This window comes from Chiloscyllium punctatum, chromosome 4, assembly GCF_047496795.1.
Source record: "Chiloscyllium punctatum isolate Juve2018m chromosome 4, sChiPun1.3, whole genome shotgun sequence".
NCBI classification, from domain to species: domain Eukaryota; kingdom Metazoa; phylum Chordata; class Chondrichthyes; order Orectolobiformes; family Hemiscylliidae; genus Chiloscyllium; species Chiloscyllium punctatum.
Window position 1 is genome coordinate 102481685 of NC_092742.1, and position 18800 is coordinate 102500484.

At 42.2% G+C, this 18800-nt stretch overlaps 1 protein-coding gene across 3 annotated transcripts in view; it reads right to left on the reverse strand.

Moving 5' to 3' along the window:
- Positions 1-18800, reverse strand: part of LOC140476599 (tau-tubulin kinase 2-like) — a 299170-nt gene that overhangs the window by 70866 nt on the left and 209504 nt on the right. For all 3 annotated transcript variants that reach the window (XM_072569438.1, XM_072569437.1, XM_072569436.1), the window contains exons 12-13: positions 8063-8274; positions 2814-3240 (exon numbers count right to left, since the gene is read on the reverse strand). In XM_072569438.1, the coding sequence (XP_072425539.1) occupies positions 2814-3240; positions 8063-8274 (639 nt within the window). The remainder of the gene's footprint in view (positions 1-2813; positions 3241-8062; positions 8275-18800) is intronic.

Below are 18800 nucleotides of genomic sequence, written 5' to 3' on the forward strand. Positions count from 1 at the left end.
TTCAAGGAGACCTATACTTTTTCGAAGCAAGTTACCATTTATGCATTCTAAATGTTTTAAACTACTGTGTGGGAGTTGGAGAAGGGGGCAGACAAGGAAGAAAGGTAGTGGGATGCAGATGACAAACTGCAGTCAAGGGATGAGTACAAATTGAGTTTTGGCAGTCAACAAGTAGCTGATTGATCTGCCAAACAGTGAACAGCTACTCATGGCAAAAGCCTTCCATCTGCCAACCATTACTTGACTCTCTCCCAGGTAGCCGGAGAACTTGGGAATGATAGCGTTTGCACCTGAATTATCGAATCTTCCTAAGAACAGGAGCTATGCCTCTTCTTTGCAGCAAAGACCACCTTACACCTGAAGAAGCTTGGTTTAGCTTTTCCTCTGCAGTTCCTGAAAGCTGTGGCTCTTAACTAGTAAGACAGAGAACTGTGTGAACAAGTCACCTTGTATCTTCTGCAAGCAAGTAACGGTATCTAGAGTTGGAAAATCAAGAAGCAGGACATCCTAAAAAACCAAATATACCTTATCATTGAATCCTGTGAAAAGGATCCATTGAAGTGCCTTCCCGGTCTTTGCCTCGACCGCCTCACACTTTATTTTTGCTCCATGCGTGTGTGTTAAGGGGTTAGATATTAACTAGTTCAGCAATATATCAACAGTTCACAATTGCTTATCTGTAGCTAGAATGTATTTATTCGTAATAAATAGTCATTCTTAAGTACAGAGACCTGGGCTATTTTTTTGTCAACCCGATTCTAAAAGACAGAAAAATTGGGAGGCAGTACAGAGGATGTGAGAACCCATGTACATGAATGGCAGAATGTTAGCGTGCAGATGCAGGTAAGTAACATTTATTAAGGGTGACAGAACTTTTACTGCGACTGAACTATGGTGTTGGTGCAATTTAGAGTACTGCATAGTTTTGCTTTCCTTATTGAAGAAGGGATATACTTGCATTGAAAGCAATGCAGAGAAGTTTCACTAGTTTGATTCTTGGCACAGGGGGTTGATGATCGCACAAGGAAAGGTTGGACAGTTTGGGCCGATTCTCATTGGAGTTTTGAAGAATGAGAGGTGATCTTCTTGAAACAAAAAAATTTTCGGGGTCTCAGCAGGACAGATGCAGAAAGGATATTTCTACTCATGGAAAAAAATGGAATCTCAGTTTCAGACTAAGTGGTCTACCATTTAAGATGGAGCCAAGGAGGAATGCCCTATCTCAAATGTGTTGTTAATCTTTAAAATTCCCTATCCCAGAGAGCAGTGGAGGGTGTGTCAGGAATAATTGGATACAAATAATTTTCCAATATGAAGGCACTATAGGTTGGTCAATTTATTTTTGCAAGTCTTTTAAATCTCTTCTTCATACTTATTCATGGTAAAGCATTCTAATGATAATCCTTTGACCATCAGGTTGCTATTTCCAAACCAGTGGGAAATAACCTCAATATGCTCATTTTATTTAAATGCTTTCATGACTGTGAGAACCTCAGGCAATCCTCTTTAGCCTCTTGTAATACAGTGAAAAAAGACAATTTCCCTTTGTAACTGAAACCTCATTCCGACCATCAATCCAGTGAATCTTGGCTGCACCTTTCCATGACTCCAGTATTATTTCTGAAATGAAGTACAGAGGAACCTCGATTATCCGAATACCAATTATCTGAAAATCGGAGTAACCGAAGAAGATCTCAAGGTCCTGATGGAAACACTACATCAAAGACATGTTTCCAACAGTGATTAAACAGGCACCATCTCCAAATGACAAATTGCCCGCCCTCTCTCCCTCTTTCCCTGGAGTTCTACACAGGAGTATACCCTAAACCGTCCCTTCCCCACATTGTCCTGTACAGGGCAAAGGTGGAACCTATGAAAAAGTTGCAGTGAAAAGGTGTGTGTGTGTGTGTGTGTGTGTGTGTATGTGTGCACGTGTGTGTATGTGCGTGTGCGCTCTATTTGGAGACTTACCCCACAAAGGCAACTGCAGCAGTCTTGCTGCTGGTGTCCAATCCAGCTGCCCTGGAGAGGGGGCGGGTGTGTACGGGGTTGAGGGCGGGGGTGCGGTGTTGGACGGGGCCGTGGGTGTTGGGGGGCGGTGTTGGGGACGGGGCCTCGTGTTCAGGAGACTGCCACAGAGTTTAAAAACTCCAAGCCCCAGAAGAAAGGCGTTTAATCGATTAACCAAATAATCAATTATCCAAACAAAATAGTGCCCGCCCATCGCATTTGGATAATCGAGGTTCCCATGTAATGGGAATGTGCAATAGCCGCACAAGTCATTAGTAAGGCCAAAAATTTATCACTGCTTCCTACTTTGAAATTCAAGCCCCATGCTCAAAACGCAGCTGTCTCATGTCATTTTTTCGCATTTTCTCCATTTTAAATTCTGAGCACTTACACCTGGATGCTTTTCTACACATTTTTGTGTCTTTGGTGCAAAATATTTAAGCTATTTTCTCATTAAGATAAATGTTTCAGTTTCAGAAACATTTACATTTAAAGCTGAACTTTAGCATGTCAGTAGATTCGACCAAGGACAACATGGCAATGTTATTCCAATACATTTACACAAAATGGCAGAGACAGACAGACAGATGGGATGGGGTAAATTAGAATCAGTCCTTTCAATCTGTATGCAAAAAAAGGAAATAAGACATTTCCACATTTTTTGACTACACATGATTCTCAGACTAAATTTTCAACAGAATTCTCATCAGTGACCTATAGTAGTTAACAGTCTTATTGAATACTACAGTTCAGCAATTAGATAAACATATGCTTCTAAAGCAACACTTTTCATGCGTCAGTACCTGTTCTCTTGCTGCTTCTCGAGATCGTGAACGTTCCACCTTTTCACTCAGAATGGCTTCCAATGTTAATTTTTCCTCTTGAAGAGGATCTTCTGCTAGAACATCTGGCTCCTCATCATCTGTTCGTCCAGATGGACTGGTCAATTTCTGGCCCTGACCTCCATCAGTCCTGAAATCCTGGAGGTCACGGTCTTTGTCTACAATGACCCATTCCTTGGAGTCAACTTCCTGCCTGCAGGAGCTTATATTAACCGCGACAAATCCATTGCTAACGACAGCATCACCATGTTCAGGAGATCCCACAGAAATAGGCTTTGAACTGTCAGGAATGTACTCCTCGTCAAAGTGCCATACTCTGTCAGTACGCGCTGCAGCAGGGGCTTTTGGAGGCAGGGTAGCGGCCAAGTCATCCTGAGCCTTGGTGGAACTGGACACAAATAAATGTGTATTGTTACACAGACTGAAAACAAAAATACAAAATTGTCCAAACAACCTATAGTTGCATTTGGATGAAATAAATACCTACTATGCAACTATGTTATTTTTGTTATTTTAGATTAGATACCCTACAATATGGAAACAGGCCCTTTGGCCCAACAAGTTCACACCGACCCTCCAAAGAGCAACCCACCGAGACCTCTGACTATGGGCACCCACCTAATACTATGGGCAATTTAGAATGGCCAGTTCTCCAGACCTGCACATCTTTAGATTGTGGAGCAAATGCATGCAGACACAGGGAGAACGTGCAAACTGCACACAGATAGACACCCGAAGCTGGAATCGAACCCGGGTCCCTGGCGCTGTAAGGCAGCAGTACGAACCACTGAGCCACTGTGTCACCCAAATCTATTTGTTAATTTCTTCCATTTAATCTGAATAATATGTGTGCTGCAAGAACATTATAGCTTCACAGGCAAAGAAACACAATGATATTAAAATTACTAACAAAACTTCACTAATGAACAACAGTGGTTGGAGAAGGATAGAGGGGGACCAAGAAGGCAGGCTACCAGCAACCTCTCACGGGCAATTACAGATGGGTAATGAATATGGCTTTACTTGTGATACATACACCTCACCAACAAACAAAAGGATAGAAAAAAAACGTTCATAAGCTACATAAGCTAAGAGAGGTCACAATACCCTGGGGGAGTAAAATTTATTAATGCTCTTTGGGAAGGTTAAAACTAATTCAGCAGGGGGATGGGAATCTAACCTATAGTTCCAAGGTACAGGAGGTTGAGAGTAGTAAGGTCAGAAGTGAGGTTTCAAGGTCGCAGAGTTCACCTGCAAGTAGGAAGGTAGTCTGAAGTGCCTTTTCTTCAACACCAGGAACACCTGGAATAAGGTAGGTGAACTTACAGAATGGGTTGGTATCTGGGACTTCGATGCTGTGGCCATTTCGGAGACATTGTTAGAGCAGGAACAGGAAATGTTGTAGCAGGTTCCAGGATATAGATCTTTCAGTAAGAACAGAGAAAATAGCAAAAGAAGGGGTGGTGTCGCATTGTTGGTCAAGGACAGTATTACGGTAGCAGTAAGGACATTTGAGGACTCTTCTACTGAGGTAGTATGGGCTGAGGTTAGATACAGAAAAGGAGAGGTCACCCTGTTGGGAGTTTTCCACAGGCCTCAGAATAGTTCGAGAGATGTAGAGGAAAGGATAGCAAAGATAATTCTTTTTTAGATTACATTACAGTGTGGAAACAGGTCCTTCGGCCCAACAAGTCCACACCGACCCGCCGAAGCGCAACCCACCCATACCCCTACATTTACCCCTTACCTAACACTACGGGCAATTTAGCATGGCCAATTCACCTTACCTGCACATCTTTGGACTGTGGGAGGAAACCGGAGCACCCGGAGGAAACCCACGCAGACACGGGGAGAACGTGCAAACTTCACACAGTTCATCGCCTGAGGCGGGAATTGAACCTGAGTCTCTGGTGCTGTGAGGCAGCAGTGCTAACCACTGTGCCACCGTGCCGCCCACTTTATTTCCCCCCCTTTCTTCCCCAAAAGCTGTAACCCTCCAGCCCACTTACTCTCTCCCACCATTCTGACTCTGCTGCCCCCTAATGTACACCCTCCACCAATTCTGGATAGGAACGAGAGTAACAGGGTAGTTGTTGTGGGGACTTTAACTTTCCAAATATTGACTGGGAATACTATAGTTCAAGTAGTTTAGATGGGTCAGTTTTTGTCCAATGTGTGCAGCATGGTTTCCTGTGAGGGATAAACAGCTTCCACTTCTTCATGGCCACAACAGCAACTGCCAAAAACTAACTAAAAATCCAAACCTGTCAAAAACAATGTAAAACAGTTACAGAAGGTAACTGGAGGTGAAGATTTTCAATATGTTGTTTTATATGTATTATATTTCTGGTGGCCATTCTCATTCCTGAGAAAGTGACAAATCTACTTGTCACTGGATTAACATAGAGGTTTATAAAATCATGAGGGGCATGGATAAGATAAATAGACAAAGTCTTTTCCCTGGGGTCGGGGAGTCCAGAACTGGAGGGCATAGGTTTAGGGTCAGAGGGGAAAGATATAAAAGGGACCAAAGGGGCAACATTTTCACACAGAGGGTGGTGTGTGTATGGAATGAGCTGCCAGAGGAAGTGGTTGAGGCTGGTACAAATGCAACATTTAAAAAGGCATCTGGATGGGTATTTGATTTAGAAGGGTTTGGAGGGACATGGGCCAGGTGCTGGCAAGTGGTACTAGATTAGGTTGGGATATCTGGTCGGCATGGACAAGCTGGATCGAAGGGTCTGTTTCTGTGCTGTACATCTCTGTGACTCAATGATACGGAACAGGCAGGTATATGGAGTTAGGCTGCAGATTAGCCATGATCTCACTTAGTGAAGGAACATGTTTGTGGGATTGACCAGCCTACTTTTGTTCCTGTGGTGTAGTGGTAGTGCCCTACCTCTGAGTCAGGAGGTCTTGGTTCAAGTCTCAACTGCACCAAAAGGTGTACAATAATACTTCTGAACAGATTGATTCGAAAATATCCAATATTAAAGGATAACAGCACCCATTCAACTTTAGAAGTACTTAATTGAATATGAAACTCTTCGGGGCATTCCGGAGATTGTGGATTTTGCAAGGCTTCATTTCTTTCGTATGCAGCAGTAGCCATAAGGGTAGTCTGCATGTCTTTGGTAGAGCAGCTCTATATCTGTTCCATAATGTTCCAAAATTGGAAACTTCACTCAAATAAATGGGACACTGTGGCATGTAGCCAGAATGACCAGAATGGCTCTAAAAGGGAAAGAGGCCTAAATTCAGGCCTCTAATGTGTGGCAAACATTGAAAATAAAATTAAATGTATTGTTTTCTTTCCTTCATCTGTTCTGCCCCATTAGCTCTGTGTACTAAATGGAAAACTACAGAACAAACCAGCTGTAATACCAAAGCAATCGGATTCTAAGCAAGATAATACATTTATCTGCAGCTATTTCAATACTATTATAAGTTTATATTTACGATGAGACCTATAAAACTTAATTTTCTGCAACTGGACAATGCACAGGCTATCCGAGGATATGACTTGTTGGAATAGCAACCAGCGATTAGCACAGCGCCCTTGGGGATGAAAAGCAGCAGCAGAATCTCCCTACAAAAGCTTATGGAGTGAGGCCCAGATTGACCTCAGTCGGAGCAGCAACAAGTGCTGAGCAGAGCAAACCTGAACAGGTTCATAGCTCTTTGAAGGTGGAGTCGCAGGTTGACGGGTTTTTGGTACATTTCCCTTTATTGGTCAGTGCATTGATTGTAGGAGTTGGGAGGTCCTGTCGCAACTGTACAGGACACTTGTTAGGCCTCCCTGACATAGGAGGATGTTGTGAAACTTGAAAGGGTTCAGAAACAACATACAGGGATATTGCCAGGGTTGGAGGATTTGAACTACCGGGAGCAGCTGAACAGGTTGAATCTTTTTCCACTGGAGCGTTGCATGCTGAGAGGTAACCTGATAGAAGTTTATAAAATCATGAGGGGTATGGATAGGGAAATAGACAAGGTCATCTCCCTCCGGTAGGGGAGTCCTAAACTATATGGCATAAGATATAAAAGGGACCTAAGGGGCAAGTTTTTCATGCAGAGGGTGGTTGTACATGGAATGAGCTGCCAGAAGTAGTGATGCAGACTGATACAATTAAAAGGCATGTGAGGGTACATGAATAAAAAGGGTTGAGAGTGAAATCCTGGCAAATGGGACTAGATTAATTTAGGATGTTAAGCACTGAGCCACTGTGAGGGTGGCATGGTGGCTAGCACTACTGCCTCACAGCGCCAGGGACCTGGGTTCGATTCCAGCCTTGAGCGACTGTGTGGAGTTTGGAGAAAGTGAGGTCTGCAGATGCTGGAGATCAGAGTAGAGTGTGTGTTGCTGAATAACCACAGCAGGTTAGGCAGCATCCGAGGAGCAGGAGAATCAATGGAGCCCATCATCATCAGGACTCAGTCGGTCCTCGTGGATGGAGATGGAGGGGTCTAGGAAAGGGAGGAGGTGTCAGAGATGGTCCAGGTGAATTTGAGGTTGGGGTGGAATGTGTCGAGAAATTGATGAACTGTTCAACCTCCTCGTGGGAGCATGAGGTGGCGCCGATGCAGTCACCAATGTAGCAGAGGAAGAGGTGGGGAGTGGTGCCAGTGTTTGCACATTCTCCCCTCATCTGCGTGGGTTTCCTCCAGTTTCCTCCCACATCATACATGTGCAGGTTAGGTGGTTTGGCCATGCTAAATTATCCCATAGTGTTCAGGTTTCAAAGGAAGGATGTTCCTGGTGACTGCAAACTCCAGAACCAGGGTTTTCAGTCTAAAAGATATAGGTCAGGCCATTTAGAACTGAGAGGAGGAAATTTGACTTCACCCAGAGAGCAATAAGTCTGTGAAAATCTCTATCACAGAAGGCAGTTGAGGGCAAAATATTGGATGTTATCAGGAAGGAATTAGATAACATTCTTAAGCTAAGGGAATCATAGAGCATAAAGTCTGGCCAATGCAGAGAGTTGGATAATCAGCGATTATCAAATGGCCTACATCTGCTCCTATTTTCTATGCTTCATGTAAGATTAATGATTTTCTTTTTAATGAACGCCCTAAGAAACAAGTTTCCAATTAATAGATGAGCAGTGCTAAGCATAAATAATTTTCTTGCGTTCTCTTCCTTCAGTAAAAAGTGAATATACTGATGGAAAAATAGATAAACCAAAGTTGAACAAAGAGACACTTACCAGGCTTCCAAGAATTTATCAGTGCTGGGTTTTGGTTCCAAAGTGATACGTTTTTCAAACTCAAAGCTATGTATGGATCTTAACTTTCTTAATAGTGGGACATCACGATCTGGTTGCAAAGTCTCAGACCTCACCTTCACTGGGGAGCCCAGACTTGGCCCATTTTGAGGCCCATTTCCAGCACCATGGCTGGTTTCTTCTTCTGTAACACCCTGCATTCCAAAATGAAAAGTAGTTTACTGCATTTGCCACAAAGACCACTAATTGTAAGTGCAGACATTAAAGAGCATTTTACAGTCTGTTTTGTCTTTCACCCCTTATGTTTCGTGATGCTATCTTTTCTCTTTTCACTGTTAACTGTCCAACTACTTAGTGTTTTATTAGTTACTTGTACAGCTGATTTTAACAGACAGCTTTTGGGTGAATCATTAAACTGAAATCCTACACATCTTCTCAGGTGGATTAAAAGAGTCACAGTTGGTTCAGCTGTAACACGTGTTCCTTCAACACAAATAGGCTACGACACAATTAAAGAATTGACACTATTATTTGTAGAACTTAAACTTTCCTTACCTGTTATAGCATGATTCCGGTCCCTTTGGTTTAAATTGTACTGCTATTACATGATTTCTTATAAAGCAAGATCGCACAGGAACAAAACTACTGTGTTATATCACAATAGACTGTACTTGAATTTGTATGGCATATTGCCATGTTATTTATGGAAAACACCCACAAGGTACTTAACAACAGTCACAGAAAGAGAAGTCAGGACAGAGGACAAAAAGCTCGATCAAAGACTCAGGTTTCAGGAGCATCTTAACAGAAGAGACACAGCCAGAAAAGTGAAAAAGTTCATGGAGAGGATTCCAGAGGTTTGGGCCAAGCTTCTCCTTTTTTTCTCCAAATCCCTGACTGGCTTGCCCTCCCTATCAGTTAATCTCCTTTGGCTTTCAACCCTTCAAGGCATTTTTTTTTGTGCATCCTCAATTTTAATCACTCCATAATTGGCAGCTGAACTTTCAGTTGTTCAAACTTCACACTCTGGAATTCAGAGCATGAGCAGGAAGTGACATTGATACAATTGTTGATGGATTGGATAAATAGGTAAGTAAAGAGACCTGATTAGGACAGGAACAAAGGGAAGTTGTTCAATGTGAAAAGACTTTCAGTTTCTCCTTTAATTACACTTCCTTCCTCCAAGTAAAAGATGAGTATATGGCAACATTTTCAGCTTTGCCTGCCATGTTTTGGGTTGAGGGGAATATTCCCTGTTTATCAAAAAAATTAATAGTTACTATCAAATAAATCTTATTCACAGATGATACAAACATTGGTGGGATGCTAAGTAGTGAGGAGAATAGCCTTAAGACTACAACAGGATGTAGACAGGCTGTTCAGATGGGCCATCAGTGGCAAATCAAATTCAATCTGGATAAATGTGTGGTGATGCACTTGGGCAGGACAATCAAGGCAAGGGAATAAATGATGAATGGTAGGACCCTGGGAAGCACAAAAGATCACAGCAACCCTGGCGTGCATGTACACCAGTCCCTTATGGCATCAGGACGAGTGGATAAAGTGGTTAAGATGACACATTCATTGCATAGAGTTTAAAACCAGGGAGATTAGGCTAGAGCTGTATAAAATGTCGGCCAGGTCACATGAAATCCCCACTACAGGACGGATATAACAGCACTGGAGAGGCTGCAGAGGAGATTTACCACAATGTTGCCTGGGCTAGAGAGTTTCAGTTGTGAAGACAGATTGGGGTTGTTTTCCATCAAGCAGAGGAAATTGAGATGGGACATGATTGAGATGTATGACATTATCAGGGACATGGATAGCACATAATGGAAGAAAAGTTGCCCTTTGTTTGGGGGTGGGGGGGGCATGTATTTAAGGTAAAGGACAGAAGTTTAGAGGGGATGTGGGGAAAAGTGTTTTCATTCAGAGTATGGTATAACTCACCTGTCTGTAAGGGTGGTAGAGGCAGAAACCCTTCATATTTAAATCATATTTAGATATACACTTACAATGCCAAGGCATACAAGGCTTTGGGCCAACTGCTGGAAAATGGGATTAGGATTGTTAAGTGGTTATTTCTGACCAGTGCAGATACAACAGGCCAAAAGTCCTCTTTCGGTACTGTAGATTTCTCAGATTCCATGATTTCTCTAGTGTGATTATTCTTAAACTACAGTTTTAGCCTCAATGCAACTCAGCTGGATGCACATTTAAATTAAAATTCATCCATTAAAACAAAATATTCATTCAATTAAAAAAGCATGAATATTTTCTAATATGCATAATTGATCTGAAATTCAGTCTTTTGGAGAATCAGCGATAAATCTGTGTTAGATGAAGCCAAAAGCCACTTATGTCACTATGTTAGAAATGCTACTAAAGCAAAACTATTTCTTTTATTAAGGAATAAACAGTTATATTTTAAGTACAGGTATTACAGCTAAAATTAGAACAAAATTAAAAGTTTAGCAACATGACCCATATTCATAAAAATCATCTTCGTCAAACACAAATTTAAGTTGGTTAATGAAGGACAGTGAAGAGAACAACTTATGACTTGAGCAATTACTTAATGCTCAGTTTACCAATGGCGTTCCTCAAATTAGACCAAATGAAAACATAATACCTGCCTTTCAGTTAAAGTAGATGTATTTCTTTTCATTAACTAATAGTTGAAGTCAGTCAGTCACATCAGGCAAGTTTCTCTTCTTTTGTATTTTCTGATAAGGGGATGAGCATGGATGGCAGTGCAGGGTGAGCAATGTTCCAGAAATATGGATAATTGGAGCTCATTCTAGGGAAGGTGGGGCCTTTACAAACAGTCTTCACTTGAACCAGAGGGTACTAATATCCTGGGTGGGAAATTTGCTAGTGCTATGCGAGTGGGTTTAAACCAGCTCAGCAAGGGAATAGGAACTTGTGGTATGGTTCTAGTGCACAGGGAGGACATGGACAGGATTTCATGGTCACACGAGCATACTGGCAGACAGCAAGCTGGTTTGAAGTCTACTTCAATGTCAGGAGTATCTGGAATAAGGTAGGTGAGCTTGCAGCGTGGATAGGTACCTGGAACTTCAATGTTGTGGCTATTTCGGAGACATGGATAAAGCAGGGTCAGGAACGGATGATGCAAGTTCCAGGGTTTAGATCTTTCATTAAGATCAGGGAAGGTGATACAACAGTAGGTGTGACTTTGTTAGTCAAGGATGGTATAACGGTGGCTGAAAGATCTTTTGATGAGGACTCGTCTACTAAGGTAGTATGGGCTGAGGTTAGAAACAGAAGAGAGGTCACATTGCTGGGGTTTGTTTTTAATAGGCTTCCGCAGTGTTCCAGGGATGTGGAGGAGAGGATCGGCAAAATGATTCTGGGTAAGAGTGAAAGGAACAGGGTGGTCATTATGAGGTCTTTAACTTCCCCAACATTGACTGGAAATGTTATAACTCTAATATGTCAGATGGATCAGTTTTTGTCCAATGTGCGCAGGAGGGCTTCCAGACACAGTATGTTGAAGAGCCAACAAGAGGGGAAGCCACACTGGATCTGGTACTTGGTAATGAACCATGCCAGGCATTTGCTTTAGTGGTAGGTGAGCACTTTGGACAGAGTGACCATAATGTGGTTACAATTAGTTTAGCAATGGAAAGGGATAGGTACATGCCACAGGGCAACAGTGATAGATGGGAAAAGGGTATTTATAATTTGATTAGGCAAGACTTAGGAGGCATAGAATGGGGTAGCAAAATGCAGGGGATGGGGACAATCGAAATGTTGATTGCATGTCCTTGATAGTATGTCCCTGTCAGGCAGGGAGACAGGGATAAGGTAAGGGAACCGTGGTTTACTAAAGGAATTGTATCTCTTGTTAAGACGAAGAGGGAGGCTTATGTGACGTTGAGAGAAGATGGCTCAGATGAAGCGATAGAGAGTTACAGATTAGCTAGGAAGGATTTAAAGAGAGTTAATAAGAGCAAGGAGGTGGCATGAGGGGACTCTAGAATAAAGGGGAACTCAAAGCTTTCTATAGGTATGTGAGGAATAAAAGGATGACTAGGGTAGGAATAGGACCAGTCAAAGACAGTTGTGAGAAGTTGTGTCTGGAGATCAGAGAGGTGCTTAGAAAATATTTCGCATCTGTTTTCACTCAGGAAAAGAATGTTGTACAGGAGAAGACTGAGATACGGGCTATTGGACTAGAAAGGATTGAGGTTAGTAATGAGGAGGTGTTATCAATTCTAGAAGGTGTGAAAGTAGATAAGTCCCCTGGGCCAGGTGGGATTTGTCTGAGGATTTTCTGGGAAGCTAGGGAGGAAATGGCAGAACCTTTGGCCTTCATCTTTGAGTTGTCATCGTCTACAGGTTTAGTACCAGAGGAATGGTGGATGGCAAATGTTGTGACCTTGTTCAAGAAGGGCAGTAGAAATGTACCAGATAATTATAGACCAGTGAACCTTACATCTGTTGTAGGAAGAGTTTTGGAAAGGATTACAAGAGATAGGATTTATATTCATCTAGCAAGCAGCAATTTGATTAGAGATAGTCAACATGGTATCGTTAAGGGCAGGTCGTGTCTCTCAAACCTGAGTTTTTTTTTAGAAGGTGACCAAGCATGTAGATGAGGGTAGGGAAGTTGACGTGTGTATATGGACTTCAGTAAAGCCTTTGATAAGGTTCCACATGGTAGACTTTTGGAGATAATGCAAGGACATGGGATTGAGGGTGATTTAGCCATTTGGATTAGAAACTGGGCTTTCTGTAATAAGGCAGCGAGTAGTGGTTGTTGAAAAATATTCAGCCTGGAGTCTGGTTCCTAGAGGTAGGCCCTGCTGTTTGTCATTTTTATAAATGAGTAAGACGCAGGCATAGGGGGATGTGTATGTAAGTTTGCAGATGACACTGAAGTCAGTGGAGTGGTGGAGAGTGTGCAAGAATGTTGCAGGGGGACTTGGATAAACTGCAGAATTGGGCTGAGAGGTGGCAAATAGAGTTCAATGCAGCTAAATGGGAGGTGATTCACTTTGGGAAGAATAACAGGCAGAATACTAGATCATTGGAAAAATTGTTGGTAGTGTGGATGTGCAGAGCAATCTTGGTGTCCACGTACATTGATCCCTGAAAGTTGCCACCCAAGTTGATAGTGCTATTAAGAAAGCATATGGTGTGTTAGGTTTTACTGGTAGAGGGATTGAGTTCCAGAGCAGTGATGTCATGTTGCAATTGTACAAAACGCCAGTGCCGCCACACTTGGAATATTGTGTACAGTTGTGGTCACCCCATTACAGGAAGGATGTGGAAACATTGGAAAAAGGTGCAGAGGAGATTTACCAGGATGCTGCCTGGTCTGGAGGGAAGGTCTTATGAGGAAAGTCTGAGAGACTTGGAGAGAAGGCGGCTAAGAGGGGATTTAATAAAGACATGCAAGCTGATCAGAGGATTAGATAGGGTGGACAGTGAGAGTAGTTTTCCTAGGATGATGACGTCGGCTTGTACGAGGGAGCATAGCTGCAAATTGAGGGGTGATAGATGTCAGAGGCAGGTTCTTTACGCAGAGAGTGGTAAGGGCGTGGAATGCCCTGCCTGCCAATGTAGTCAACTCAGCCAGATTAGGGGCATTTAAATAGTCCTTGAATAAGCATATGGATGATGACGGGATAGTGTGGGGTGATGGGCTTAGATTAGTTCACAGGTCGGCGCAACATCGAGGGCCGAAGGACCTATGCTGCTCTGTATTATTCTATGTTCGATAATGAGTAAAGTCATTCACATCAAACAACTTTCCTCACTATGCCTTCAGATTAGATTTTTAGATTAGATTAGATTACTTACAGTGTGGAAACAGGCCCTTCGGCCCAACAAGTCCACACCGACCCTCCGAAGAGCAACCCCTACACCTAACATTACGGGCAATTTAGTATGGCCAATTCACCTACCCTGCACATCTTTGGACTGTGGGAGGAAACCAGAGCACCCGGAGGAAACCCACGCAGACACGGGGAGAATGTGCAAACTCCACGCAGACAGTTGCCTGAGGCAGGAATTGAACCCGGCTAACCACTGTGCCACCGTGCCGCTCGTATTGACTGAAATTATCTTTTGGAATTAATCACAGGGAAATCATAGAAAATGCTGTTTTATAACAAAAGGTTATCAAGCAATATTTTGTTAAGCCTCTGGTTTACCACAACTATTGTATCTTCCTGTTCTTAAAGTGTGATGTATTTGGGAAGGATTCACAGGCTGTTTGAAAGACCACAGTGAACACATGGTTCAGGTGGTTACAGAGACTGAACGAGTCAAAGAACAATGAACAAAGAGAAGTACAGCATAGGAACAGGCCCTTCAGCCCCTAAGCCTGTGCCAATCATCATGCCCTAAACTCAACTGAAAAAAATTGAACCTTCTGCACTTATTCGGTCCATATCCCTGTATTCCCTCCCTATTCATGTAACCATCCAGATGCCTCTTAAATGTTGCCAACATGCCTGCTCCCACCATCTCTTCTGGTAGTGCATTCCAGACTCCTACCACCCTCTGCGTGAAAAACCTCCCTTGCACTTGACCCTTAAACTTTTCTCCCTCTCACCTTGAACCTGTGCCTCTTTGCAATTGAAACTTCAACCCTGGGAAACAGCTTCTGACTATCAGCTGCCATCTTTACAGTGGAAACAACCCTTGGCTTTTTAACCTTTCCTCTTAGTCAATTCCCTCAAAACCACCTGGTGAATGTTCCCTGCACTCTCTCCAAAGGTTCCACGTCCTTCTGGTAGTGTGGCGACCAAAACTGCACATAATACTCCAAATGCGATCTAACATATAGTTGCGATATGCACTTCGAACTTTGCAGTAGTGGAGGTCTATGATTTAAGCTATAAAAAAGTGAGAGAACGAGAAAGAAACACAGGGTATCAATTTTGAATTATTGATTGCAGAGGCCAAGGACAGAATATGGGAAGCTCTTTTGTGAAAGGGAAAATATGGATAGCTCATTTAGACAGCTGGCGATGTTGTGATGGACTTAATAACCAGACTCTTGCTATCTTTTCTGTGACCTTAGACCTTTTATTATTTATGTTAAAAGCAGATTCTGCTTAACTAAACTGATTCAATTTTTTGATGAAGTTACCGAATGTATTGATGGTGTGATGAGATGTCTCTCATTTGTCCTTTGGAGGTATTTATGTTCATCTTCTGAGGTATTTAGCTGGTATCCAATGGGTCGTAGGTTACTATTAAGGAGATCTATCCTTGGTAAGTTCACTGCAGATAGGGTAAGATACTGCAGACTAACGGAGTTATTAATTTGGACAAATTATTGGCTCAGGATTTTCTCTCTTCACATCATCTGTCTTGCACTCTGGTGTAATAGCCTTGGGTAAACTTCTTCTAGGCATCTAAGGAGATATCAAAATCCTAAATGAATTCTTTGGGGTGTCCTTGTAGCACATCCTCTGACCACCACGAGCATGTACTCCAGACACTAGTCCACTGTGGAAGAGGCATTCTGGCTACATGGCAAACCCAACTCAGTTGTGACTGGCTTGGTATGGTATGAAAATTTGCAAACCAGCTCAGTTGAGCTGAGTACATCAGTGTCTGCAATTTTGGCTTATCACATCATCTGTCTTGCACTCTGGTGTAATAGCCTTAATCTTCAGAAGCTTCTAAAGGCAGTTGAAGTGAATGTAATTGATCCTCTTGACTCTGCACCATTGTCATGCCAAGACTCCCGTGCTTTGATCAAAATGGGCAGGACATTTGCTCTAGACTTTCAGTTTGATGGGCTGATTTGCTCCTCCTTGCTCCCAGATGGCACTCAGTCAGTGAAAGGCTATGCTCGCTTTGGCAATTCATGAAAATATATATTTGTTAACATAGTGTGTGCTCCCAAGATAAGCGAATTTACCTATTGCTGACAAGTTGCTGTAATGGACTGAAACACTGGGCTCAACACAGGGCTTTCGAGCAGGCTGGTATATTTAGCCAGTTTTCTTCATGCTGATTATCAAATGCAACACACACCTTAAAGTGCTGCACCAACTTGTGAACAAAGTTATAATTTATGAAATAATAGACACAATAGCACAATTGGCTATATGATTGGAATCTTATACATGGATGAATTCAGAGTAGGAGTAGGTCACTCAGTCCATCAAGCTTGCTTCACCATTCACTAAAATCATGGTTGATCTGACTACTCTACATTCCTGATTTTTGGCTAACCCCAATAACATTTCACCTCCTTGTTCATCAAGCATCAATCTACATCTTCATTAGAGAGATTCAAGAATACTGTTTTCACAGAAGCACTCCAAAGACTCATAGCCCCCAGAGAGAGAAATTCTGCATTCTGCTCACCTCTGGCCGAAATGGGTAAGCCTTTATTTTTTAAAATAGTGGCCCTTAGATGTAAAATTTCCCACAAGAGGAAACACAGGCAACCTGTCAGCATCTCATATGCTTCAATCAAATCATCTTTCATTCCTCGAAACATTTGCAAATACTATAACAAATAAGGAGCAGGCCATTCCACCCATCAAGTCTGCTCTATCATTCAGTAAGATCATGGCTGATCTAAAAAAAACTTTGACTCTACTTATCTATCTTTTCACCACAACGTTCGATTCCCATACTGATTAAAACTCAGTTTATCTCAGGCTTGAATGCACTTACCAATTCAGCCCCAACAGCTCTCTGCGGTAAAGAACTCCACAGATGTTCTACCCTCAGACAGACGAGGAGGTATTTCGTCCGTCTTAAATGGATGACACCTGACTCTCAGATTATGAATCTTAAAGTCTCCCACAGGAAAAAGTGAAGACTGCAGTTGCTGGAGATTAGAGTTGAGTCTGTGGTGCTGGAAAAGCACAGCTGGTCAGGCAGCAGCTGAGGAGCAGGAAAATCGACGTTTTGGGCAAAAAACCCTTTATGGACCATTAATTGGGTATTCACAAGAGGTTATAATAGAATTTCCCAGTGATTAATGCTCAAACTGTTGTATCCCTGAATAAATACTAGGAACCTTGGATACAATTTCAAAACTTGTGATGACAAAAAAATTTGAAATTATTGTGAACTGTGAGGAGGCTAGTGCGCAGCTTCAACAAGGATATAAGCAAGTTGATGAAATAGGCAGAAGGGTAGCAGATAAAATTCAACACAGAAGTATGAAGTGACATATTTTGGTAGGAAGAATATGGAAAGATAATACAAAATAAAGGATAAAATTCTAAAAGTCAAAGGAGCATTAGGACCTGGTTGCACATGTGCACAGATAAATGAAGGTAACAGAACAGTTTGACAGAGTTGTAAATAAAGCATACAGGATTAGATTAGATTAGATTACTTACAGTGTGGAAACAGGCCCTTCGGCCCAACAAGTCCACACCGCCCCGCCGAAGCGCAACCCACCCATACCCCTACATCTACCCCTTACCTAACACTAATGGCAATTTAGCATGGCCAATTCACCTGACCTGCACATCTTTGGAGTGTGGGAGGAAACCGGAGCACCCGGAGGAAACCCACGCAGACACGGGGAGAATGTGCAAACTCCACACAGAGAGTCGCCTGAGGCGGGAATTGAACCCGGGTCTCTGGCGCTGTGAGACAGCAGTGCTAACCACTGAGCCACCGTGCCCCCCCTTACACAGGCTTTATTAACAGAGGCACAGAATACAAAATCAAGGAAGATAAATCATTCTCAACTAATCACCTTTAGTGGCTCTGATAGAAGGATAGATATTGATAAAGACAATCATAACTCTCACTTGTGCTCAAATAATGCCATAAATCTTTTGCATCTATTTGCGCAAACATGGACTTCACTTGAAAAACAATTTTGCAGTACTACAGCACTGCTTTAAGACTGTTGTAGTGGACAACCGACATTTTGGACTCAAGTCTAGCAGGGGGAACTTGAATTCAGAGCCTTCTGTCTTGGTGCTCAATGTGTTACCACTAAAAGCCATGGCCCAACACTCATAAGAGCATAACTTCACTCACCATAATCCCTGATGCTTTATTGTATGTTACATTGCATTGATCAATACATCCTGTAATTTACCACAAGCAAACCCATGAAGAATCCATTGGTAAAGGATCATTCATTACCTTGGCACAAAAACATGGTCATGTTAGGACAAAATCCTGACCAAAAGGACAAGGAATACTATTCTGACATTGCTCTCTTTGCGGACTCAAAATAGAATGATCTGTTAGAAACTATTTCACATTTAACAGAAAATTGTTCTTACTACAGTTAATTTCCATGGCTTCCCAAAGACATCATACAGATGTCACTCAAAAATGTTTGCTACACAAATGTTGAATCCAGTTCTTACAAGACAGAAACTGCTTCTGGAAAATCAGATATAGTAGTTACCAAAACATACACTAAAACAGAGAACATTTTCCACAGAAACTAATGGAGACTTATCTTGTATCTACAAACAGTTCAATTCTAATTTGATTAGTACCTGAAACAAATGACCAATTACTGTCCAGCAATAACCTGAATTACACCTTACAATTGAAATTTCCACCAGATACCTGTATTTGTTTCTAGCTCCCTTCCTACCTCCACCACATGGAAGACCATAGGGTGTTAGACAACTGCAAAACAATGGATTCTCTTGCTTTAGTGAAACACTATCTTTAACTGTATTGGATTTTAGGCTATGCACCATTTCAAACTTATTGTTCACTCATCCTG